Here is a 27,517-nt window from a genome sequence, read left to right on the forward strand (position 1 = left end):
AGTAAAAATTTTGAATTATTTTTACAATGTAAATCAGCTGTTTTCTATGTGAATATATAGTAAAGTGTAATTTATTCCTGTGATGCAAAGCTGAATTTTCAGCATCGTTACTCCAGTCTTCAGTGTCACATGATCCTTCAGAAATCATTCTAATATGATGATCTGCTGCTCAAGAAACATTTATGATTATTATCAATGTTGAAAACAGATTTTTGTGGAACCTGTGACACATTTTGCCTTTTTAGGTTCAAAATTTCAAAAGAACAGCATTTAATTGAATCTTTTGTAACATTGTAAAGTCTTTACTGTCACTTTTGATCAATTGAATGCATCCTTGGTGAATAAAAGTAAATGCTAGCATATTATATATATGCTAAGCTTGTTTCCTCCACAGAATAAAAGTCTCACGATTCAGAATTTTATATCTCATAATTCTGAGAAGTTTTAAACTCAGAAATGCAGAATTGCAAGATTTAAACTTCCGCATCATTCCACCTCAACCCCTTTATAATTCTCACCGTGGGCTTTCACTGTATTTCTCTCTTCATATAATTTATTCCTGTAATACTCTGGATGACAGTAGCATATTTCCCTCTTCTGTTTTCCATCATGTTCTCCAAGCGTCATGCGTTTGAGTTGCTGTGTTTAGAGAGGTGTGATGTTGTTTATGAGCGCTGGCGGCTGCCGCGAGGAGCCGAGCGTTAAAGTGTGCTGGACGAGTGAGGGCTGTTATTCTCTCCGGGTGGCAGAGCTTAAACAGACGGACCTCATAGGCCTGTCCGCTCTCCGTGAGACTCACTTAGATACTTCAGGGATAAAGAAGATGGAACATAAAACAGAAATATAAAATCTCTTCCTCTCTCTCTTGCTGCCAAAACCCACAAACCATTTCTGGAGTAGTAAAAAGCCCCCAGCATTCCAGTAAAGCATCCTACGTTTCACGTGATTCTGTTTTCCTGCATTCCTGGGCAGCAGAGCATACGCAACCCTTGCCCTGTCCCACTCATTCTGTATCAAGGAAGCAGGAATAATGCTCAAGAAAGAGATGCAGGAGCAGTTTAAGGTGCAGTGTGTAATTCTTTAATGAAGCCATATTATGCGATTTTACAAAGGCTCTACTAGAACAGGTTTTCATGCATTATTTTCCTCATATTCTCATTGTTGCAGCTCCTCTCTTCCCAGTCTGTCAGTAACGCTCCTGTCTCTATGAAGCCCCGCCTTCTGAAAAGCACAGTGTGCTCTGATTGGTCGACTGGAGCAGTGTGTTGCCGCCCCTTACCATAACCGCCAGTTTCAACACACTACTAACTAACTCAACCAGGCCCCGCCCCTTTATTCTGCATATGAATTATTTAAATGAGGATATTGTGATGTGTTCCTTCCCGGACGAATTTACAAACCTCATATATTCTTCAGAGGATGTAAACATCTATTTGAAATAGAAGCAGAGCTCTCTTTGCTCTCGCTCTGGCCTTTGCTGTCTCATCACATTGTCATTGGCTCAGATGGGAAGTCAGATATCACACCGGCACGGTTCGCTCCCAGAGGTCTGATAAGTCAGGAATCCCCCGGCAGCCGTCGGCATTCCACAGTAATGTGGACCATGTGCTCGAGGATGAGAGGGGCTGGTGCTCCGACATCAACCCTCCCCTACGGCCCACCGCACAGGGGCGCCAGATTGAGGGAAAACCACCTGTTTAATTGTGTCTCTTTACTCTAAACATGAGCATGTGTGGGATTTATTATGGATTGATTCTGATACTTTGTTTTATTTGGTTGTATTGTGTGAGAAGCGTGTGCCTATGTTATTAAACTGCACAAACTTATGATTTGAGTTTACTCAGTGACCTCTGCCATTATCATAGGCATACGGATAGATAGATAGGTTGGTAGATGGATGAATGGATGGATGAATGGATTGAATGATGGATAGACAGACAGACAGATGGATAAGTAGGTAGATAGATAGACAGAAAGATTGATAGATACATAGATATATACATGGATGGATGATGGATGATAGATTGATAGATGGAAGGATAAGTGGATGGATGGATGATAGATGGATATAAGTAGATAGATACATGGATAGATGGACAGACAGATGGATGGATAATAGATTGATAAGTGGATGGATGAATGGATAGACGGACGGACTGACAAATGGATGGATGGATCATAGATGGATATTAGTAGATAGAAATATGGATGGATGGATGGATGGATGGATGGATATAAGTAGATAGACAGATGGATGGCTGGATGGATGGACAGACAGATGAATGAAAATAGATAGATAAGTGGATGAATGGATAATAGATGGATAAATGGATGGATGGATATAAGTAGATTGCCAGATGGATGGATGGATGGATGGATGGATATAAGTAGATTGCCAGATGGATGGATGGATATTAGATGGATAAGTGAATGGATGAATGATAGATGGATATAAGTAGATAGATGGACGGATGGATGGATGGATGGATGGATGTATGGATAAATGGATGGATAAATGGATGGATGGTCGATGGATGATGGTTGATAGATTGGATGATGGAAGGATAAGTGGATGGATGGATGATAGGTGGATATAAGTAGATAGATGGACGGATGGATGGATGGATGGATGGATGTATGGATAAATGGATGGATAAATGGATGGATGGTCGATGGATGATGGTTGATAGATTGGATGATGGAAGGATAAGTGGATGGATGGATGATAGGTGGATATAAGTAGATGGACAGACGGATAGATGGACAGATGGATGGACAGACAGATGGATGGATAATAGATTGATAAGTGGATGGATGAATGGATAGACAGACGGACTGACGAATGGATAGATGGATGATAGATGATATTAGTAGATGGATTGATGGACGGATTGACGGATGGATGGATGATAAATGGATATTAGTAGATAGAAAGATGGATGGACGCATGGATGGATGGATATAAGTAGATAGACAGATGGACGGATGGATGGACAGACAGATGGTTGGAAAATAGATGGATAAGTGGATGGATAGATGGATGGACGGACATAGATGGATGGATGGATAATAGATGGATAAGTGGATGGACAGATGGATGGATAATAGATGGATAAGTGGATGGATGGATGGATGGATAATAGATGGATAAGTGGATGGATGGATGGATGGACGGACATAGATGGATGGATGGATAATAGATGGATAAGTGGATGGATAGATGGATGGACGGACATAGATGGATGGATGGATAATAGATGGATAAGTGGATGGACAGATGGATGGATAATAGATGGATAAGTGGATGGATGGATGGATGGATAATAGATTGATAAGTGGATGGATGGATGGATGGATGGACGGACATAGATGGATGGATGGATAATAGATGGATAAGTGGATGGATGGATGGATGGATGGATGGATGGATGGATGGATAATAGATGGATAAGTGGATGGATGGATGGATGGATGGATGGATAGACGGATGGACTGATGGATGATAGATGGATATTAGTGGATGGATGGATGGATGGATAATAGATGGATAAGTGGATGGATGGATGGATGGATAGACGGATGGACTGATGGATGATAGATGGATATTAGTGGATGGATGGATGGATGGATGGATAATAGATGGATAAGTGGATGGATGGATGGATGGATAGACGGATGGACTGATGGATGATAGATGGATATTAGTGGATGGATGGATGGATGGATGGATAATAGATGGATAAGTGGATGGATGGATGGATGGATAGACGGATGGACTGATGGATGATAGATGGATATTAGTGGATGGATGGATGGATGGATGGATGGATAATAGATGGATAAGTGGATGGATGGATGGATGGATGGACGGATGGACTGACGATGGATGGATGGATAATAGATGGATAAGTGGATGGACAGATGGATGGAATGATGCATGGATGATAGATAGATGGATGGATAATAGATTGATAAGTGGATGGATGAATGATAGATGGATATAAGTAGATAGACAGATGGATGGATGGATGGATGGATGGATGGATGGATGGATGGACGGATGGATGGACGGACGGATGGATAAATGGACGGATGGATAGATGATAGATGGATATAAGTAGACAGATGGATAGACAGACAGATAGAACGATAGATAGATAGATAGATAGATAGATAGATAGATAGATAGACAGATAGATAGATAGACAGATAGATAGACAGATAGATAGATAGATAGATAGATAGATAGATAGATAGATAGATAGAACGATTGGTGGGTAGGGAAGTAGATTAATGTACGTAGAGAGAATGAATTCTGTCAGGATGAATAATGAAGTGCCCTCAGTAGTCTAGTTTCCTGCACACACACTCAGGGTTTGTCAGTGGACTAGAATTCCACCAATGAAACACGAGCATCTGAATTATTGACAGCTGTCATGAAAGATAAATGAGCTGGTTGTCGGTCTGCTCGAGTGACTGCTGCTCCGTCTCGCAAACTCTCTTCAAAGATCCCTCCTCTCCGTTATGTGTTTATTTAGGGTTTAACTTCATCTCTGATGTTTCAGTAGTTGACTATAGAGAGCTGGTAAATGAATCTGGATGGTTGTTGAATGTAATTGTGGGATGGAGTTTGAGTTCTGGAATGTCCTGGTTTGCGTGTCTGTATGGTTGTTCATCTCATAATACAAAGGAAACACCCACAGACCCCCTGTCCTTCCTCTTTCCTTCCTTTCCTGAGTTTGTTGGCCAGATGTCTGTAAAATCACCCCACTTAGCTTCACGAACGCATTAGATCATCTTCACACTTAGAAACACGCCGTATCCAGACATTATTGGATTGGCTCTGCTGAAATCAGCACATTTGAGTTCAAGTTGTGTTGCGTTACGACCGGCTCCCTCTGGAATTGTGGGATTGTGCAAGTACATTTTTATAAGATCACAGTGGAGCATCATGTGAAATTTTGCAGAGAACTGTGCCTTCATTGACTTGCCAAAGGAGCGATTGTCTCGGCGCCAACAGAAACACGCAGTTACATACGTTTATCCCAGTGTGAGCGAAAAACAACACATCTGAAATGCATTTGTGGGAAATCTGCATTCATGCACAGAGTTTTTTATCGTTCTGAGATATCAGCTCATATTCATGTAGAAACACTGGTATTGATTAGAAAAGATCATGTGATAGGCCTCAGTAGTGGATTTATGTGACGCCGTTCCTCTAATAAAGACTGGATCATGTCAGGAACTCTATTTAATGCTGGTCCACAAGAGTTAGTGATTTGACCAATTTATCCATAAATCCATAGATATTTTAGCCATATCTAGAGATTCTGACGTGGGACCCACGACACTATAGCGTTATGGTGACGACTTGTGCATTAAGCATTACATTTTCTTTTATAAATGATAAAAATCTTGTTGGACATAAGCGCTTATGATTTGAAAAAAAAGTTAATTATTGTTATCATTTTATAATTATTACTTTTTTTACATTTATAAAATTTATAAATTAATTTTTCTCCTTTATTTATCATTATATATCATCAGATAATATCCCTTTATAATTTTCCCTTTATTTTGGCATCACATTTTTTCAGCTTTTATTGTTAAAATATTTATCATTATATGTCGTCAAATAATATAATATAATATAATATAATATAATATAATATAATATAATATAATATAATATAATATAATATAATATAATATAATATGCTTTTATCTTTTAAAAATAATATTTTTAAATCATTTTATTATTATTGCATTTTTTTACATTTATAAAATGTATAAATTAATTTGTTACCTTTTTGGCATCACATTTTTTCATTTTTTATTGTTAAAATATTTATTGTAATATAATATAATATACATATGCTTTTATCTTTTAAAAATAATATTTCTAAATAATTTTATCATTTTATTATTATTGCATTATATACATTTATAAAATGTATAAATTATTTTTCCCCTTTGTTTTGGCATCACATTTTTTTGTCTTTTATTGTTAAAATGTTTATCATAATAAATATAATATAATATAATATAATATAATATAATATAATATAATATAATATATGCTTTTATCTCTTAAAAATAATATTTTTAAATAATTGTATTATTTTATTACATTTTATACATTTGTAACATGTATTTACCTTTATTATTTTTTATGTATATATAAATACAAATGCATGTATATATTTGTACAAAAATTAAAATATTTATATATAAAATATTTATAATTATATGTATATATATAATATTAATAAAAAAAAAAAAAAAAATAAAAAAAAAAAAATAAAATAAAAAAAAAATATATATATATATATATATATATATATATATATTTATGTGTGTGTATTTATACATACATAATAAATATACACAGTACACACACATATTATGTAAGCACAAACTTTTATTTTGGATACGATTAATCACGATTAATCATTTGACAACACTTATATATATATATATATATATATATATATATATATATATATATATATTTATATGCGTGTGTGTGGATTTTTCTTTTTAATATCCCATCATTTGCTGATATGTTAATCCATTTATCTTCAGATTATTTTACCGTACGTTTGAGTCTTTCAGAGTGAAAACTCTCCACTGCAGTGAGCAACTAAACCGCCTTCCCGGAAGCGTCTCCTCCCTCCTCGGCTCTCGGCAGCAGAGAGGGGAGGAGAACCCGAAACTGTGGGCTGTTTATCTCAATGATTTCAGCTCTGAGAGTCAGATTCACTTGTGACAGAGAACAGAAGTGCAGACGGAGGTGAATTAAGCGCACTGATGGCTCCAGGGGCGGCCGAGGACACGTGGACGTCTTGTGACTTCACAATGACACAACTGACTGTGTTTCTGCACAAATATCCCTCTCACTGCGGCCCTAGATCCACCGCACCACCCTCAGGCCTCAATCCCACGGTATATGCGCTGACGAATAATTAAACATTTGTTTAATTTGGAAATACAGGATCATGGGACACAATTGGTCACATTATATCTTATCCCATGGTTCCTTGAGAATGTTGTCCATGATGTTTTTTAAGTACCTTCAAGTAGCGCTTAAATAATAATATATTAATATAGCATTTAGTATGACTTATATATATTATATTTTATTTGTCTAATAAAAATGTTAATGGTGCTTCGGGTGTAAGCTACAATAAAATACAATATAAATATTAGACGAAAAACTTAAAATAAAATTTAAAAAAAAATACATGCAAATTATAAACATTGCCTGAAATACTAAAATTATTAAAACTAAAACTGGAATAAAAATAAATGTAAATAGAAATAAAAATAAAAAACTAATAAAATTTGCAAAAGCACATAAAATTGTATAAAATAAACAAAAAATTACAATTTAATAATATTCATGTTTTTATTCTAAAATGTCAATGAGAAAATTTGCCATCACATTTTTTTTGGCTTTTATGGTTAAAATATTTAGCATTATATATCATCAGACAATATAATATAATATGCATTTTGTTTTTTAAAAATAATATTGTTTTATTTTTTCCCTTCGTTTTAGCATCACTTTTATTTGGGCTTTTATTGCTAAAATATTTATCATTATATATCATCATATAATATAATATAATATAATACATATGCTTTTATCTTTTAAAAATAATATTTTTAAATAATTTTATAATTTTGTTATTACATTTTATACATTTATAAAATGTATAAATTAACTTTCTTACCTTCATTTCAGCATCATATTTTCTGATTTTATCTTTAATAACAAAATGAATAAAACATAAACAAAAATTTAAATATATTAATAGCCTGTCATTCATGTTTTTATTCTAAAATGTCAATGAGGAACTTTTGTTGCAAAAGATCTTCAGTAAGCAAAAACAAATGCTTGATTTTTGAAAACAAACCAGCATTTTATTACTTGTTTCATATCAGCGCTATACTCTCATAAAAACACTCCTCAAGTGCCTGTAAATATCCCATGATCCTTTCTTTTTTCTTCTCAGTGTGGCGTTTAATTCACCAATGAGGGCCTTTGTGGGAGATGTTTGAGACCCTAACAAAAAGCAGACGGCACCGTTTGCTGTCATGAGATCTTTACTACTCCTGACGCAGCTGTGTGAGATTCCTGAGTGGGAATTAGAGCAGATGTTTGCTTTACAGCAGAGTGCAATTCAATAGTCAAACTTTGAGAAGTAGTTCAAAGTCTGCATTCATGGCAGAACCTCTCCTCACCTTGCAAACAGATGGACGGCAGGGGGAAAACAAGCGGAGGAGGGGAGAGGCCAATGGAATTTTGGGCAGGATGCAAGTTACTCCAGCATTCCAAGAAGGCCGTTCCGCATTTCTAATGCGACTTTGGTTCTATGTTGCATGACTTAAATAACAATGCATGGAAATGGGCCGACATCCTGCTCAACCTCCACCCCCCGTCTTCTCCGGAGACTTGGTACGGCCCGTCTCCTCCTCCTCTTTCATTGTAATGAGGCGGTGACATCATCTGCAAACACACAGCCTGCTGAAATTACAACCCTTTTGCCCTCCTCTTCTGCTCCGTTAAAGGTGTCTCACAGAAACCCTTCCAGATTCAGATCAGGGTCGACTAGAGGAGTTTGTGTCCAGGCTAAGTGTGACAGGAGGAGGGGCGTTGCGTTTGTGTGTTGGAATTTGGGGGGAGACGCTCTTTTGAATGGATAGAGAGGGAAGGCGAACAATCAGAGAGACAGCAGCATGCACGTCTCCTCTTGGACATTAGACTGGGACCTTTCGGATATCTTGGATTCGCACTGAAAGAAGGAGCAGAAAGAGCGTTTCGTACTCTGTTGTTTCTTCCCATTCCGTGGTTTCCTGGGAGGAATCTGGAAATAGTTTCCCTCTCGGTCAGGGATCATGGATTTGGAGTGGGCGTCCGGGGGCCCCGAGGGCTTCTATCAGGAGCCGAGCTTCCCCGCGCAAATGCCCTTCAACTACAATCAGCTCGAGGGGCGTTTCAAGCAGCTGCAAGGTAAGATGCGTTCCGGATGTGGGAATGCTTTGTTTACAGGCGTTGCTACGCCGAGCACCGTTATGATGCCGAGTTTACAGAGGGGTTTGTGTCGTACTCTCCCCGTAATCCTCACAGAATGGGGTGTCTGGTGGAATTGGGAGATGCAGACTGGATTAGTGCAAAGGATTTTTTTGCATGCAAACATTTTATGCTTGACCTCCCTTCCCTAAAAATCACCCGGGAGCCGAGTCAATAAGAGGGCAACTTGCCCTGAATGGGTCGTCATAGACAACAATGGAAAACCCGGGAAGGTGGGAGTGGTTGTTTTGTTCTGCTGACTATCACACTGATAGTGGCATGTTTCTTAATGCCGCGGCTTCATATGCATTTAAATCTAAGTGCTAATGAGTGCAAGCCATTTTTTTTTTTTATAGAATAAGGCTTTTGTTGTTACTCATTGCTTGAATAGTTTGACTAAGCAGTTGCATTGCACAATTTAGACTTGCGTTGCATGCACCAAACCTCAAAAAACTGTCGCATCTTTTCTAAATCCGTTGTCTTCTGGGTCGATCGATAGATGTGCACTAGGCATTTGGCACTTCACACACTCAGCGATTTCACACATGCTCTCGTTTGCCATTACTGTAGTGCAGATGTTTGTGTTTTGAGTCTCATGCATCGCTTCTAATAACCCAAGCATGCATCTGAAAAGTCATGCGTGCATGATAAGGTTGCACAAGTGCGATTAGTATAATAGGGTCATTGTAAACAAGCAACTCTGATATCGGTAAATAAATAGATGTTGTTGATTCACCGTTCGGTTTGAGGTCATGCTGGTGAGGTGGGATGAGAGATGGATGAACTTTCTGATGGGCTGAAATTCATTTATGCATTCAGCAGATGTTTTAATCTAAGGAAATGTGTTTGTGTGAAGCTAATCAGTAACTCAGATTGCCCCTGCCTTTGTTTTAAGAAGTTCAGTAATGAAAACTTGACCTTTTACCTGTGATATGTTTGAGTGATTCAGTTTCATGCAGGCTTGTAAATAAATTAATAATATGATAGATAAACTGTATTGCTGTCGCCACCCAAATACTTTAAAGGCGTCATGAAGTGAGAAATCAACTTTTCCTTGAGCGTTTAAGAATATCCTGTAAGTTTCAGAACTGAAAACTTCCTTGTTAGTCCAATAAAAGCTTTTATTGACACCAGACCCATTGAATGACTCGTCCTGGAATGTGTCTATAGAGAGGTGAAACTCCGCCTCCTCAGAACAAATCAACGCCTACTTCATTATTGCATCATTAGCCCCGCCCACTAGTGTGTTAGTCGTGAGATGAGGAGGAGAGAAGAACGATACGGGACTAAAATAACATTACCTTTCAAAGGATCCTAATGCTAGGAATATAATTATAATTATTTTCAACAATATGAATGTCTCAGTTGAGATTTATTTATTTGTATTCGGTACATTTCACTGTGGATTCTTTGGTAAATCAATCGCATTCAGTCAAATGTTCTTTGTCTGTGTGTCAGTAAATCAAAACAGTGACTAAACGCTCAACTTCACGTTGTTTCTGTTAGTAGGATGAAAATAATCTGTTATTTAACAGTGATTAAATCATAAATAGAAAGCGATCAAAGAACGCTCCCTTAACAATCGCTGGAGCTGTCAATCAAACAGCGCAAGTTTATCAGTGACTGAGTTCTGGACTTGTGCCAAAACTCCCGTTTTATTCAACGAATCTCTTAGTTACGTCGCGTTTGCACTGTTGAAAGCATTCGTTAGTGTGCAGAAATTGATGAGATCACTGCTTTCATGATCTCAACAACATGTGATCGACTGCAATGTTCATCTCTGCAACCTTTCATGCCACGATCTAAATATAATGCTATATTAATCAAAACTTTTCATGATTAGTTAACCTTGAGAGCTGCGATAGTAAAAGCATGCTAAAGTTCTCAAGAGAGTAATACTGATATTTCATATGCAAAGATGTCAGCCAATCACAGCAGTGGGCGTTTACACTGAAACCTCACAGCAGACACGCCCCTTAAAACAGAGCGTTCAAATCAGGGTAGGAAAAATGCACTTTATTTCTAAATTATGACCATTTTTGATGTAAAAATCACACTAACATTATAAGTAACACTATAAAACAATGCAGTTTGTTTTTCAACTTCAAAATTTCCAGTTTAATCCAATGCATATTTGCCTTTTCTTTTTAATTATTTATGAAATTGACATATTTGTGATTTAAATCTACTGCATTGTGGATTTAAACGGTTAATCTGCGGTGTTAAAATGCGGCTTCAGCTTATGCATGCACTGATAGTGCCTATTAGATTGTGCTTTCATACTGACATGTAGCATCTTGTTCCTCAGATGTGATGGTTTGATATTAAGATATTCAGAAGTTGCAACCCCCAAAGCCAGGAAGCGCTTTGCTTTATTATGCATCTTAAAAATCAATGCAAGCATTCTTCAAACCCTCAAGACAGATTATAGCCAAGATAAATGACAGATTCTTGGATTTCTTGTGCTATTGTGCTTGAACTTCAACAGTCTAAACACATGATCCTGCCAGCGTCTATTCCACAGATAGTTTACTGGCGGTAAGGGTGCGTCCAGCTGATCTTGGACCTTTTTTGACTCAAACAGACCTCGGCGGACAACACTATCGGACCGTTTTGCTCATAGGCTTGCGTGCTGAAGCAGATCTTTTGTCCTCCGTGTGTCTTCCTGCCAAGCCGCCTGTCTCTCAGTCTGGTCTTCTCAATGACCTTCTGTTCGGCTGTTGGCAGAGATACGGCCGCCGAAAGCGAGACAGAGCGAGATGTCGTGCCTCGGAGGATTCTGAATGGCTCTGGAGGATTGGGTCAGTGTTGCTGGCCATTAACACGTTTGATTCACTCAATGGCCTGTCATGAAGTCGACCCTGATGTAAACATCTCAGTTGGGCCGTCACTGTCTCCGCCCTCGGCGCACACCGCTGAGCGCCAGAGACGTGACAGGAAGTAGATTCAAGGGGTCTGGAGCGATGAAGGGAAGCGTTGAGATGGCAACTCAGCTGGGTGGTTAAAGATGCGCGAAGCCACCCAGAATCACTGGCTTTGCTCAGTGTGACGGGGATCCATTGAACGTTCGCTCCAGGGTAACTGTGAAACACCCCAAAACTGAGAGATTCCAGTTAGAATCGCGTTTCACAAAGAACATTTCATTAAAAAACCAGTGTATTATTTATACTGTCATATTTTGAATTAACTTTTGTCATTTTTATTTCTATAAAGCTCTATTTTTATTTCATTTTAAGTAGTTTTAGTCTTCAATTTCAATTTTATTTAATTTCTAATTTTTGTTTATTTTTTTAAGTTTAACATTTTCATATAATATTTTTATTTTATTTTATTTCAGCTTTATTTTAGCTACTGAAAGCATTTTTTTTATATATATTTAGTTTTATTTCTAATTTAAGCTTTCAGGTTATCTTTATATTTTATTTTATTTAATCTTTATTTCAGTTACTGAAAACAATTTTTATATATTTTTAGTTTAAGTTGAAGTTTTTTTTGTAAGGTAATATTTGTTTTTTATTTTATTTAATCTTTATTTCAGTTACTGAAAACAATTTTTATATATTTTTAGTTTAAGTTGAAGTTTTTTGTCAGGTAATATTTATAATTTGATTTTATTTCAGCTTTATTTCAGTTACTGAAAACAATTTTTATATATTTTTAGTTTAAGTTGAAGTTTTTTTGTCAGGTAATATTTATATTTTATTTTATTTAATCTTTATTTCAGTTACTGAAAACAATTTTTATATATTTTTAGTTTAAGTTGAAGGTTTTTTTTTTGTCAGGTAATATTTATATTTTATTTTATTTCAGCTTTATTTCAGGTACTGATTTTTTTATATATATATTTTTAGTTTGTTAAAGTTTTTTTTTTAATAATAATAATATTTATATTTTATTTTATTTCAGTTTAATTTCAGTTACTGAAATCACTTTTTTTATATATATATTTATCTTTTTCCGGTAATATTTTTTATTTTGTTTTATTTCAGCTTGATTTCAGTTACTTAAAACTGTTTTTTTAATATATTTTGTTTTCAGGTAATATTTTTATTTTATTTTATTTAATCTTTATTTCAGTTACTGAAAACAATTTTTATATATTTTTAGTTTAAGTTGAAGTTTTTTTGTCAGGTAATATTAATATTTTATTTCAGCTTTATTTCAGGTACTGATTTGTTTATATATATATATATTTATTTTAATTTTTTTTTAATAATAATAATATTTATATTTTATTTTATTTCAGTTTAATTTCAGTTACTGAAATCACTTTTTTTATATATATATATATATTTATCTTTTTCCGGTAATATTTTTTATTGTGTTTTATTTCAGCTTGATTTCAGTTACTTAAATTACAGTTACATTATATATTTTGTTTTCAGGTAATATTTTTATTTTATTTCAGTTACTCAAAATTGTTTATATTAGATTATTTTATGCTCTAGTTAACATTAACAACACTGATATTTACTCTACGAAACACAGTTTGCATAATTTTACTTGCTTGATTGGATGGTAAAAAGTGTCTCTATAAGACACATGATTAAATAATAAGTGCCATTGATGACATCATCTGAATTTAAAGTCTTGCACTGATGCATATTTTTATTCTCCAAAGAATCACATCAACTCAAGAACACTATATGGCCAGAAATGCCAGAAAACTTTACTTCTGAAAGTATGGATGTGAAACTCTGAGAAGCGTTGTGTTCTGCTCTCAGAACATCTGCAGTGATGCACTAGTGCACATCCTGCTGTCAGTTTGTATGATGCATCTTTGAACCTAAGGGTGTGGCATAAACCAGTCAACCTGAAACAGGGCAGATTGAGTGAGTGATACTTACACCTGCGAGTTTGATTCTATATCAACCCTAGTGCCCTATATAGGCAGCTACCTTCTATCGTAGCAAATGTAAACTTGTGACTGATTTGGAGTGATTTCTGCGCATTGGCTCATGCTTGGCGGCACAGCGCTATCATGGATTGTAGATCTGGAGTCTGTTCCCTCGTGAGACAGAATGTTCTGCTGAAGCGGGTCATTCATCTTTGTCTGTCTGTAACACTGGAGGAACTGTGAGGTGCCACAGCAGGAATGTCATCACTTAAAATGTGGCATGATAAACATGCATCTGTTTCCCTCCTGCTCTGTTTGTTTAAACGTGAGAAATGTAAGAAATGATGAGCCGCTTGCTCATCTCTGAATGCAAGAATGTACCTTTGAGGCAACTGGAAACCAAACACACAGTCAAACCAAAAATTATTCATATATTTTTGATATTTTTACTAGTGTGTGCAGGACACTATAGATAAGTGAGGATAGCAAAATAAAGTAAACTGACATATTATGCCCAAAAAGTCTTCATACAGTGGACTACCAGATTTGGAACCAAAAATTATTCAGATACTTTGACCTGACCATGTTTTCTGACATAATTAAAATTATTTTTTTTCTGACACAGTTTAGATCTTGTCATATTTTATTACCATTTTTTTTTTTTTAACTATAGTGAATAAACTAAATTTATGAATGAAATGTTCAAGGTGTCTGAATACATTTTGGTTTGACTATGTATATTATTTATATGTATATAAAACAATATATATAATTTATTTATTTATATATATATATATATATATATATATATATATATATATATATATATATATATATAAAAACAAATATACACATGATATGAAATAAAAATCAACTATATATAATTCCCGATATTATATAACTAAATATTTTTTTCTTATATATGTATAAATATTATTATGTTATATATATATATATATATATATATATATATATATATATATATATATGTATATATATATATGTGTGTGTGTGTGTAAATATTATGTAATATAATTATGTATAATTTATTTATATTTATTTATTTATATGTATATAAAACGAAAATACACATGAACTATATATATATATATATATATATATATATATATATATATATATATATATATATATACTGTATATCTATTGTATATATACTATATATATACTGTATATCATTAATTTTTTCTTATATATGTATAAATATTATATGTTATATATATAATATGTAAATATTATACATACATATATTATATGATGTAAATATTATGTAATATTGTATTGTATATATATTTAAGAAAAATATTTTCATATTTCAGAATACTGAGTTATTTCAATAATCTTTCATCAAAAAAATAAAAAAAATCAACTATATATATATTTTTTTTTTGATTACAAAATATGAAAATGCTTCACTCGCACACATAATATGGAAAAAAAATATATAGTAGATTTTTTTATTTTATGGTTGACATATTATTGAAATAACTTTGAAATAACTAATATATATATATATATATATATATATATATATATATATATATATATATATATATATATATATAGTAGAGCTGTCAAATTGATTAATCGCGATTAATTGCATCTATAGAAGTGTGTGTGTGTGTGTGTGTGAGAGAGAGTGTGTGCCACCCTACAATATTTCCCACTCAATATTTAGTTTTGCCCCAAAATACACGACGATGTTGTCTTTATGAGTACATTGTTTTGCGCCGCATGTGTTTTTCATCAAACTGCCTCTAAAATCTTTTAAACTTCACGTCTTTTATTATTTTTGCCTTCGGTTCAGACTGTGTGTTGTGGTTTTAACCAGAAGTGTTGAAACTCTAGGTTTATTTTCGATCTGCATGCTGCGGCCTGAGCCGAACGTGATACTGTGACCTCAGCGATCTGTCCAGTCCGCAGCGCACAGGAAGTCTTAGGAATTCCATTCTGCTGACGTTCACGCCACAGGATGCAGATAAATCTGAGGGAAAGAGGAAGCCACCCATGGACTACCTTTCTTGGCGTTCACATTCGTATTCAATGATTTATCATCTGCTCCAGAAAGTCAGAGGCAAGAGTAGAAAATGTTTCATATGAAAAGCTGATCTCACTTATCTCTGACCCCAGATTTGACCTTCTCGTGTTTCCGTATTGCAATCTTTTGTTCGTGTTGTGCAACTCTGAATCCCAGAGACAGCATAATTTTCAGGAGGTTTAGTAATATAAGTGATGTTAAGAATGCTGTGGTCTGGTCTTTTTCATTTCACTGGAATTCACATTCACACGTCAAAATAATATATTATAATTACTCTTTTGTTCTTTCAGGGTTGGACAAACCCATGAAGACTGACTGTAGTGAATATTATAAGGCACTTTTCCTGAAATATGAATATGAATATATGAAGCAGCTCAACTGTTTTCAACATTGATAATAATCATAAATGTTTCTTGAGCAGCAAATCAGCATATTAGAATGATTTCTGAAGGATCATGTGACACTGAACACTGGAGTAATGATGCTGAAAATTCAGCTTTGATCACTGGAATAAATTATATTTTGCAATATATTCACATTGAAAAGAGTTGTTTTAATTTTTGAATAATATTTCACAATTTTTAATGTATTTTGATCAAATAAATGCAGCCTTGGTGAGCAGAAAATTCAGATTTGATCACAGAAATAAATTAAATTTGACTATGTATTCACATCGAAAACAGTTGTTTTAAATTTTGAATAATATTTCACAATTTTTACTGTATTTTTATCAAATAAATGGATCCTCAGTGAGCAGAAAATTCAATGTTGATCACAGGAATAAATTACATTTTACAATAAATTCACATAGAAAACAGTAATTTTAAATTTTGAATAATATTTCACAATTTTTACTGTATTTTGATCAAATAAATGCAGCCTTGGTGAGCAGAAAATTCAGATTTGATCAAAGAAATAAATTAAATTTGACTATGTATTCACATCGAAAACAGTTGTTTTAAATTTTGAATAATATTTCAAAATTTTTACTGTATTTTTATCAAATAAATGGAGCCTCAGTGAGCAGAAAATTCAATGTTGATCACAGGAATAAATTACATTTTACAATAAATTCACATATAAAACAGTAATTTTAAATTTTGAATAATATTTCACAATTTTTACTGTATTTTTATCAAATAAATGGAGCCTCAGTTAGCAGAAAATGCAATTTTGATCACAGGAATAAATTACATTTTACAATAAATTCACATATAAAACAGTAATTTTAAATTTTGAATAATATTTCACAATTTTTTCTGTATTTTGATCAAATAAATGCAGCCTTGGTGAGCAGAAAATTCAGCTTTGATCACAGGAATAAATTGCATTTTAGTATATATTCACACAGAAAACAGCTGTTTTAAAGGTGCCCTCGAATCAAAAATTGAATTTTCCTTAGCATAGTTGAATAACAAAGAGTTCAGTACATGGAAAAGACATGCACTGAGTTTCAAACCCCATTGTTTCCTCCTTCTTATATAAACCTCATTTGTTTAAAATACATCTGGAGAACAGGCGAATCTCAACATAACACCGACTGTTACGTAACAGTCGGGGACTCCGCCCCCAATATTTGCATATGCTCATGATCCAGGCCAGGCGGAACCGCCCAGCGGAATCATCGGAAGTTCTGCAGGCAGAGTGAAGAAACAAGCCAAGCGAGGATAACAGCGAAAATGGCAGATCATGGAAATAAATGTTATGTTCCAGGCTGTGAAGGGGATGTGAAAACTTTTCATAGTCTTCCTCCAGAAAAAAACTGTCAAAAGGCATGGCTGATGTTTATCTATAACCGGATACCGGAACAATTTAACTCAAAGTTGTTAGTTTGCTCTGCCCATTTCACCACGGACAGCTTTTCTAACCTGGGACAATATCAAGCAGGCTTCGCTCAGCGTTTGACACTGAAGAAAGGGGTAATTCCAACTATATTCCCGCAAGCAGTAAGTAGTGCTTTTATCCACATCTTGGCTGTAGAAACTATTTCTGATTAAATGTAAAGTTTCTTAGTGAGCTAACAACATTAACGACCATGTACCCAGTGTTGTCTAGATCTAATGCAAGATGCTAGTACAGTAACAAATAGCAAAGTTTACGTAACTACTATTAACGGTGAGGTTAAAATTTATTACTGTCTTTGTTATATAAATCTATAACATAACCGTAGATACATATGCCAATTCTCTTTTGTCGGATATAATTATAATTTGACCTATATTTAACCAACAACACATTACACCGAAGCTAACTATGTTAGTTTATTTGCTTACAGATAGCTACAGATACTCGATCCTTCTAGCTAACTTTCTACACCGTTCAAACTGAAACGATAGTCATTTGACAAGACATTTAGTCACTTTTTTTCAAATATTTTTATTTTTGAGAACTTGTATGACTTGTATGCGTACACCTGTGGAAAAAGATATTTATAGACGATGTAAGTTTTTGTTACTAATAGCTAAATCGTAATCACACTACGGCAGCTGAGTAGTAAACATGACACTGCTTTTTTGGAATGTCTTCTATGCTTTACTTTGGTTGGCTAAATAAATCAAATTTAAAATCATATCGGTAATGTCAATATATTAGAAACAAATTTTCGTTCGTTGTTTAGAGTTGTTATTGCAAAGTGAAGAAGCTATCATTGTAAAACCATACAGCGACACATTATTACAATTATTTTTTTTTACAATGCTAAAAACAAAGTTGCAAATACTGACATTATGAGTTATAGTGTAAAGTTAACGCTATATGCTAGTTCCATTGACGTAACAGTTACGTTTTGCAGGTGCATACTGAAAATAAAGACTAACTTACCACTCAGAAACGTCCATGGCCAATCGCAACAAAATTGGTTGTTCCTCTACATCTGCATCTTCGTCAGAAACAGGCTCAAACATATAAGGTTGAATACCAAAACTCTCCATCGTTCACGCCGTACAGTACAGATTTGTTCGCTATCAGTGTGAGCTACTGGAAGGAGCCGAACAGTGAAACAGCCAATCAGAGCGGAGCACCATATTACTATTCATGAGCCTTCCAAATAAGGCAAAAACAGACCTTTTCATTCTAGGGGCTATTTGTGGGGTTATAAATGGAGCTGTAAAACCATATCTGGACAATTTTCGGCCATAAAAAAGCCACATACCCTCTATGTAGATATCAGGGAACAATTTAAAATGTTTTTTCAAATCACTCAAGGGCACCTTTAAATTATAATAATATTTCACTATTTTTACTGTATTTTTCATCAAATAAACACTGCTAACGTTTGAACACTAGCACATCTAAATTCCTCAAATTTTTGCATTAATTTTGCCTTACTGCAAGATCCTACTTTTTGTTGTTGATAGTTTGATCTTATTGTTTCCTCTGAAAATCCAGACAATACTATCTGTATGTTGCAGGACAGGGTGTGGTTTGTTTTGAGGTCAGCAAACAAAGATTTTGAGGATACAGGAAACGCCAATAAATCAACAATCCCTGAACTCTCACAACCCACATCAGTCGCCCTCGTTCCTTCAGGCCTGAGCTGATTTTTTTAGCTCTGTTTACTATCTCAAGCATTACTATTACTATTCTAAGCAATGTGACCCAAGACTTTTTGACCTCACAACCACCCAGAATGCCCTAGTCGAGTGCAGTAGTGAGTAAACACGTCTCACATTTAGTACAGAAAGTGTAAAAATCTCAGTTTGTCACCTGAGCATCATCTTCAGCAGATTTCAGCCTACATCTCAGTGACTTATGTTATATTTGATAGCATTTGCATGAATGTGGTGGTAATATTCTAGCATGCATGTTGATGCAATGGAGAATTCATTTTTCCAATGTTCTCCTTATTGAAATATACTAGTATGAACCATGTATGCATAAGCTTTAGCATATACCGTCACAATGATAGTGACTAATTTGACCTCTTGACCTGATCAACAATCCAGACTCCAGTATTGATTTATCTGAACAGGCTTAGAGACGCTCAAAGGCAGATGTAGGTTGTCATTCAGTTGACTTTGCCATTGCATATATTAAATCCCATTTTCCATCTTTCTCCCTGTAAGTGTTAACAGCAAAGTATTATATAGCTATTATATTGAAGCTACCAGTTAAAATTATTTCTTTTTTTTTATTTACTTTTTTTATTTTTATTTATTTCTTTTTTGTTTTATTTTATTTTTTATTTGATTTGATTATTATTTTATTTTATTTATTATTTTATTTTTATTTATATATTTTATTATTTCTTATTTATTCATTTTTAATTTTTTTAATTTTATTTTTATTTATTATTTTATTATTTCTTATTTATTTCTTATTGTATTTTTATTTATTATTTTTATTTTATTATTTTATTTTAATATTAATGCATTTTATTTCTTTTTTTATTTTATTTCTTATTTATTTATTTTATTTTGCCAAAAAAGTTTTCACACTTTGACACTTTCCTGAAGATCTTGAGATGCTCAAATCTTCACATCAGACGTTCAAGCATAGGAATCGCCATTGAGAATTCGCTCAAAATATCATGAAAATAATGTTGCAATGTAAAAAATCACATTTTTCCCCCAAGAATACATTTTCCTTCTAGGTATTATAAAGCCATTCATATTGAATCCAGCAGGTATTTAAGAGGTCATAAACACTCGATGAGCTGCGTTTGATGAATTTATAACACGTCCATTCATACATCCAAACAGATTTAGGCGGGATTGTAGCGCGAGGGGCCGCGGGACGTGTTTACCCAACGTTAAGTCCAGATGCCGCCGCATTCCTGCAGCCTTCCCCGCGGTTTCTGCCGGGGCCGAGGGGAGGAACACTGCCGCCATTGTTTGCCCTACCCACAGTCCTCTGGGAGTATCCGCAGGCCCGGCTAATATGTAGCGTTTGGTGGCATTGGCTGCGATGTTATCGGCTCACAATGCAGCCATAGTTGAGCGGCACGTCAGACCCAACGGAGGAGGGAGAAACAGGTCGCGACCAGGTCGATTGAGAGAAAAGTGAAGACCTTTTCAGTTTCTTAATTTGACGGCATCTTTGCTGAAGATCTTGAGATGCTCAAACCTTCAGATCAGACGTTCAAGCTGAAGAATCGCCATTGAGAAAGTAAAATGAGATCACAGTAATGAGCAGCTGGGGGCGAAAATGTGCTTAGTTGGCGTGAAAAAATGTAAATTTAATTACTTTATTTTCAATAAAAAGTAGTTATTTTTAATATCTCAATTGCTTCTCTTAGACAGTACTGAGTAAGTAGAGAACAGACATAAAACCATAATTTTAAAATAATTAATTTTAGTTTATTTAATAAAAATGCATTTTCATTTGACAAAATATTTTATTTTATTTGCAAATAAAGTATATTAAATTGAAAATGTAAAAAATTAAAATTGTTTTTTATAAAAATTAATTTATTACATTTATTTCAATGTCATTATAACATTTTATTTTATTTTATTTTATTTTATTTTGAGTAAAAAGAATAGTTATTTTTAATATCTCAATTGTTTCTAGACAGCATGGAGTAAACAGAGAACAAAGTAATTTTAAAATAATTATTTAAAAAGTAATTCATTTTAATTTATTTAACTATACAAAATATTTTATTTTATTTTATTTTATTTGCAATAAAAAGTATACTAAATTAAAAAATTAAAAAAATAAATTTATTTTTGATAAAATGTATTTATTAAATTAATTTTAATTACATTATAAAATTATTTTTTATTTTATTTTGAATAAAAATTAGGTATTTTTAATATATCAGTTGATTCCTCTAGACAGCACTGAGTAAACGGAGAACAGACATAAAAAATAATTTTAAATTATTTAAAAAAATAATTTTAATTTTAATTCATTTGATTCAAATGCATTTCCATTGTACAAAATATTTTATTTTATTTTATTTGCAATAAAAAGTATATTAAATTTAACACTTAAACATTTTTAAAACATTTATTACATTTATTTTAATTTCATTATAAAATTTCTTTTATTTTATTTTCAATAAAAAGTTCTTTTTATTATCTAAATTATTTCCCCTAGACAGCACTGAGTAAAAAAAGAGAACAGACGTAAAAATATTTTTTAAAAAGTAATTCATTTTTATTATTTAATTAAAATGCATTTTCATTATACAAAATATTTATTTTATTTTATTTATTTTTTTTGCAATAAAAAGTATAGTATTATATCAATTGTTTCTCTTAGCACTGAGTAAATAGGGAACAGACATAAAAAGTAATTTAAAAAAAAGCATTTTCATCATACAAAATATTTCATTTTATTTGCAATAAAAAGTCTAGTTCTTTTTTAATCTCAGTTATTTCACTGACAATAAACAGACTCTTTGCTGAAGATCTTAAAACTCTCAGATCGTGAAATCAGATGTTCAAGCGGAGGAAGGAACAAAAAGTTATCTGTTTTTCCTGCTGACTCTGTTGAAATATGTAGTTTTTTCCTCATCCAGGAAAAACATGCATTCTGAAATGTTGTGGTTTGGACTGAGTTTATAAATGTGAGTTTGCATGAACCCAGAGGAAGAGTGTGTGGCTCAGAGTTTGATCTTTCACAGATTTAATGAATCTCTCAGTTATATTTCATTGAAATATCTTTGTCTCAGATGTTTCTGCTAACATTGGAGAGATAAAAACAGATGCAAATGAGTGTGGAGAAACTTCAACAAAGTGCATATAACGACTTTCAAGGAGATACAACTGAGATATTAGGTCTCATGTCAGATGTTTATTTTCCTGTAGTGTGTTTGTGTGTGATGCGCTTAAACATGTGGTCCGTGTGGCAGAAGAGAAGAAATCTGTCAGACGTCTGGTCAGCACTTTCTGTGTGTGTTTATAATGTGTAAGAGTGTGTATGAAGCTTGACATGAGAGATGAGGTCTCCACGTTCTGCTTCCATGTATAATTTGCTTTCATAGCCGTTCAGTCGCCTTTGGAAGAAATCCATCATCGGTTCTGCACATGCTGTTCGAGTGTTTCTCATTGTTTGAAGCAGAAGTCTATACAGCACACACACATACACATCTCTGCGTGAGCTTCAGACATAAGATGATGATTCTCACGAAACCTGTCAAGAACGTGGCTATATATATATACAGATATAATATACATAGAGGGAGAGAGAGAGAGAGAGAGAGTGTTTTTACTGGGGTGAATGTGTTTAATTGTTATGATAATAATGGAAAATAATGAGAAAAAAAAAAAAAAAAATATATATATATATATATATATGTGTGTGTGTGTGTGTGTGTATATATATATATATATATATATATATATATATATATATATATATATATATATAATATGAAGACTTCAGATGCAAAAGCCTCTAAGTGCCATCTGAAATTTCTTCTAAAATTAGCATTTTTATCAAGCTTGTATGTTTATGTTCAGTAATTTCACTTTAATGTCAATGAAAATGACCTATTAATTGCCATTAAAGTGAAATTACTGAACCTAAACATACGAGCTTGATAAAAATGCTCATTTTAGAAGAAATTTCAGATGGCACTTAGAGTCTTTTGCATCTGAAGTCTTCATATATATATATATATATATATATATATATATATATATATATATATATAATTATTTGACATTATTATCATAGCAATTAAGTGCATTCACCCCAGTAAAAATTAATATTTAATAAATAAATAAATAAATATATTTTTAATGATTTTATTTTATTTTTTATTTTATTCTATTATTTTATTTAATATTTTATTTCATGTTTCATTTCATGTCATAATTTATTTGTATTTATTTATTTTATTATTTATTTTATTTTTAATTTATGTTTTTATTTCATGTTATTTATTTATTTCATTTTTATTTTATTTATTTATTTTATTTCATGTCTTATTTCATGTTTTATTTTATTCATTTTTTATTATTTTATTTCATGTTTTATTTCATGTCATAATTTATTTTTATTTATTTTATTATTTAGTTTATTTTTAATTTAATTTTTTATTTCATGTCTTATTTCATGTTTTATTTCATGTCATAATTTATTTTTATTTTTTTATTTTATTATTTAGTTTAATGTTTATTTAATTTAATTTTTTATTTATTTTGTTTTATTTTGTGTTATAATTTATTTTATTATTTATTTTATAAATTTTTTATTTTATTTCATGTCTTATTTCATGTTATATTTTATTCATTTTTTTATTTATTATTTTATTTCATGTTTTATTTCATGTCATAATTTATTTTTATTTATTTATTATTTTTTATTTAATTTCATGTCTTATTTCATATTATTTTTTATTTAATATTTTATTATTTATTTAATATTTTGTTTTATTTCATGTCATAATTTATTTATTTTTTATTTTATCTTTTATTTCATGTCTTATTTTATTTTATTTTCATTTATTCAGGAGGGTGGAACACATTCCCCGTGTCTTGATATCGTCCCAGCTGTGGATGCGTTTGTCCTCTGTCCTGCTTCACTGGCAGATGTTCCTCTTCCTCTGTTTGTTGATTCTGTTGTGTTTCGGGTCGGGCTGTCACAGGACGACCTCTCCCTCCATTCTCTCTCCCCCCGTTCTCGTCCAGTGATCCCGGTCTCAGACGGACCCTCGCTGTGGATGGTTAGGAGGGAAGGTGCGGTCAGTCTGTCGTCTTTAAGGCATAGGGGTCAACCAGGAAAACGCTCTCGTCTCGCCACGGAGGCGGGAAAACAATTGAATCAGAGTCTTACGTCTGTGTGAGGACGAGGAATGCAATAACAGGAAAATTGGGAGGATTATAAATAAATGTGTGCATTTGAACCGCTCACCCGTGGGCGGAGCACCGTAGACCCGCATAAACAAACACACGGCCGCCCCTTTGTCTGCTTTACATTGTTCACTGCGTTTGATTGGTGGGGAAATTGTCTGCTGGCACATGAATTATGGGATCATGGTGGAAAAGGCCAAAAGGAGCAAGAAAGTGGTTGAACATTTGGCAGGGCGAACATCAGGGTTTTGGGTTGCGACATGGTTGATTGTGTGGGTTCACACAGACTATTTAAAATCATTTGATTCTTCATCCAGAAACAGTCATTAGTATTTGGGAATGTTTTTGGGGGGTGGGAAATGTTGCAATGTTTGTGGACCATTACAACGGCCTCGTTTCTTCCTAGAAGATCTAGTTCATTCCTGTCTAAATATAGCACATATAAAACACAGTTCAGCTGCAGAATCTGGTGTCTGTAGATGATAAATAATATGGAAAATAGTCATTCATAGGATTATTACCTTGCTTGTTTAACCATAAATAGCGCACAGCTAATTGAGTATGTTATATAAAATTATAAAATATTGTTTATGGAAATCATGGGAAATTTATTTACTTATTTAACAATATATTTTATTTAAAGTATTGTTTTTAAATAATATTTTTATTGAAAAAAAAAAATATATTAAAATGAATAAGATAATTGTATTATTATTATTATTATTATTATTATTTTAAGATATATTTTATTAAATAATATTTTTATATTAAATCATTGTGTATTAAAATTAATTAAAATAAAATTAATAATTATTTTTTACTTATTAATTTAAATTAGCTTAAATGATATTTTGTATTAAAATTGTATTACAATTCATTAAAATAAATTTGAGATAATTGCATTATTATTATTTTCATTTATTTCTTTTAATATATATTTTATATATTTTTATACTAAATAATTTTAATTAAATTATTTATTTATTTACTTACTAATTATTTTACTTATTTAACAATATCTTATTTATTTAAGTATTGTTTAAATATTTTTTTATAAAAAAACTTGTATTACAATTAATAAAAATAAATTGAGATAATTGTATTATTATTTATTTTAAAATATATTTTATTTAAATAATATTTTATATATATATATATATATATATATATATATATATATATATATATATATATATATATATATATATATTTATTTATATTAAATATTTGTTTATTAAAATTAATTAAATTATTTATTTATTTACTTACTAATTATTTTACTTATTTAACACTATATTTTAATTAAAGTATTGTTGTATTACAATTAATACAAATAAATTGAGATAATTGTATTATTATATATTTTAAAATATATTTTATTTAAATAATATTTTATAGTAAGTAATTTTGTATTAAAATTAATTAAAATAAAATTTGTATTATTTATTTATTTAAAAATATTTTTATTTAAATTCTTAATGTAATATTTTATGTTAAATCTAATCGTATAATTTATTTTAAAACATATTTTATTTAAATAATATATTATATTAAGTCATTTTGTATTAAAATAATTAAAATAAAATGTATATTATTTATTTATTTAAATTCTTAATTTAATATTTTATGTTAAATAATTAAAAAATAAATCTTAGATAATTGTTTTATTATTATGAATAAACTTTTGATCATTTTTCGTATTTTATAATATTGCTTTTGCTGCAGTTTTATTAAAGTAATCCGCTCCAGCAGGTCCACTCCAGTGTAATTAAGAAGATGTTTAAGAGGTGCTTAATAACAGCACTTAACCGTGGTAAAACTAGTTATTCTGAGTTCCAGCGATCACATGTCAGATTCAGAGCTTTAAATGTCTCTGTTGTCCTCCTGCAGATGAGCGAGAGGCCGTGCAGAAGAAGACCTTCACCAAATGGGTGAACTCACACCTGGCGCGCGTGTCGTGTCGGATCACGGATCTGTACATGGACCTGCGAGACGGACGGATGCTCATCAAGCTGCTGGAGGTGTTGTCCGGAGAGAGACTGGTGAGTGATGATGTCATCGGCGGGGGCGGGGCCTCTAAATTAGCATAAATTATAATACTCTAGTTTGACTGTGGGTGGCCGCCTCGGCCGCTTGAAGACGTGTTATTATGCTGTCATTCTTTGTCCATGACGTCTCTTGAGTCAAATTCCTCCTTTCAAATCACTATTTTCGAGTCGAGTTTGGATGACGACCCCAGTGGTTTTGCTTTCACTCAGGCGATTAACCATCTGCGTCATCTAATTGCCTGAAACGGTTCTTTCCTGTCCAGGGACTCAGACTTTTGAGAAAACAGACAGCTTTAAGAGAATTACACACAGCTCTGAAGTAAATAGTTCTCCAGTTATGAGAACTGACCTGGACATGTTCTCGGGGAGATTTCGACTCAAGATAACTATAAATTACCAGCTGTACGTTCCCATGACTTCATTCCCGAGTGCCAGACGTCTCCTCCTCAGTTAAACTCTACCGTCTGTGTCAGGAGGTCACGACCTTTGTGTTTGAAACGCCGCTCTGTTAAGCCATCTTAACAGGGTCAGAACTGATAAGACGCTGAATACACGAAACATTTGACTAGCAAGGTTGTGTTTCTGTCCTGGAGGTTGTTGTGTTCAGCGTCTCGTTCTGCGTGTCTTTTACTAATTCGCCACACGTGGTTAAAAGAACATAAGATTAGCTACAAAAGAAATGAAAGAAAGAACTGATTCTGAAATTTGAGATGATTGCATTATTATTATTTTCATTTATTTTAATATATATTTTAT

At 32.6% G+C, this 27,517-nt stretch overlaps 1 protein-coding gene across 4 annotated transcripts in view; it reads left to right on the forward strand.

The window, feature by feature from the left end:
- The window catches only part of sptbn1 (spectrin, beta, non-erythrocytic 1), a 115,331-nt gene that overhangs the window by 37,603 nt on the left and 50,211 nt on the right, over window positions 1-27,517 (forward strand). For 3 of the 4 annotated variants that reach the window (XR_007182119.1, XM_048172516.1, XM_048172515.1), the window contains exon 3: window positions 26,604-26,755. Coding sequence is in view for 3 of the 4 variants with exons in the window: in XM_048172516.1 (XP_048028473.1) it covers window positions 26,604-26,755 (152 nt within the window). In the remaining variant the exon portion in view is untranslated. Of the gene's footprint in view, window positions 1-8,521; window positions 9,017-26,603; window positions 26,756-27,517 lie in introns of those variants that run through there. The other variant, XM_048172517.1, reaches the window with a different exon arrangement.

This window comes from Megalobrama amblycephala, linkage group LG21 (genome assembly GCF_018812025.1).
Source record: "Megalobrama amblycephala isolate DHTTF-2021 linkage group LG21, ASM1881202v1, whole genome shotgun sequence".
NCBI lineage: Eukaryota > Metazoa > Chordata > Actinopteri > Cypriniformes > Xenocyprididae > Megalobrama > Megalobrama amblycephala.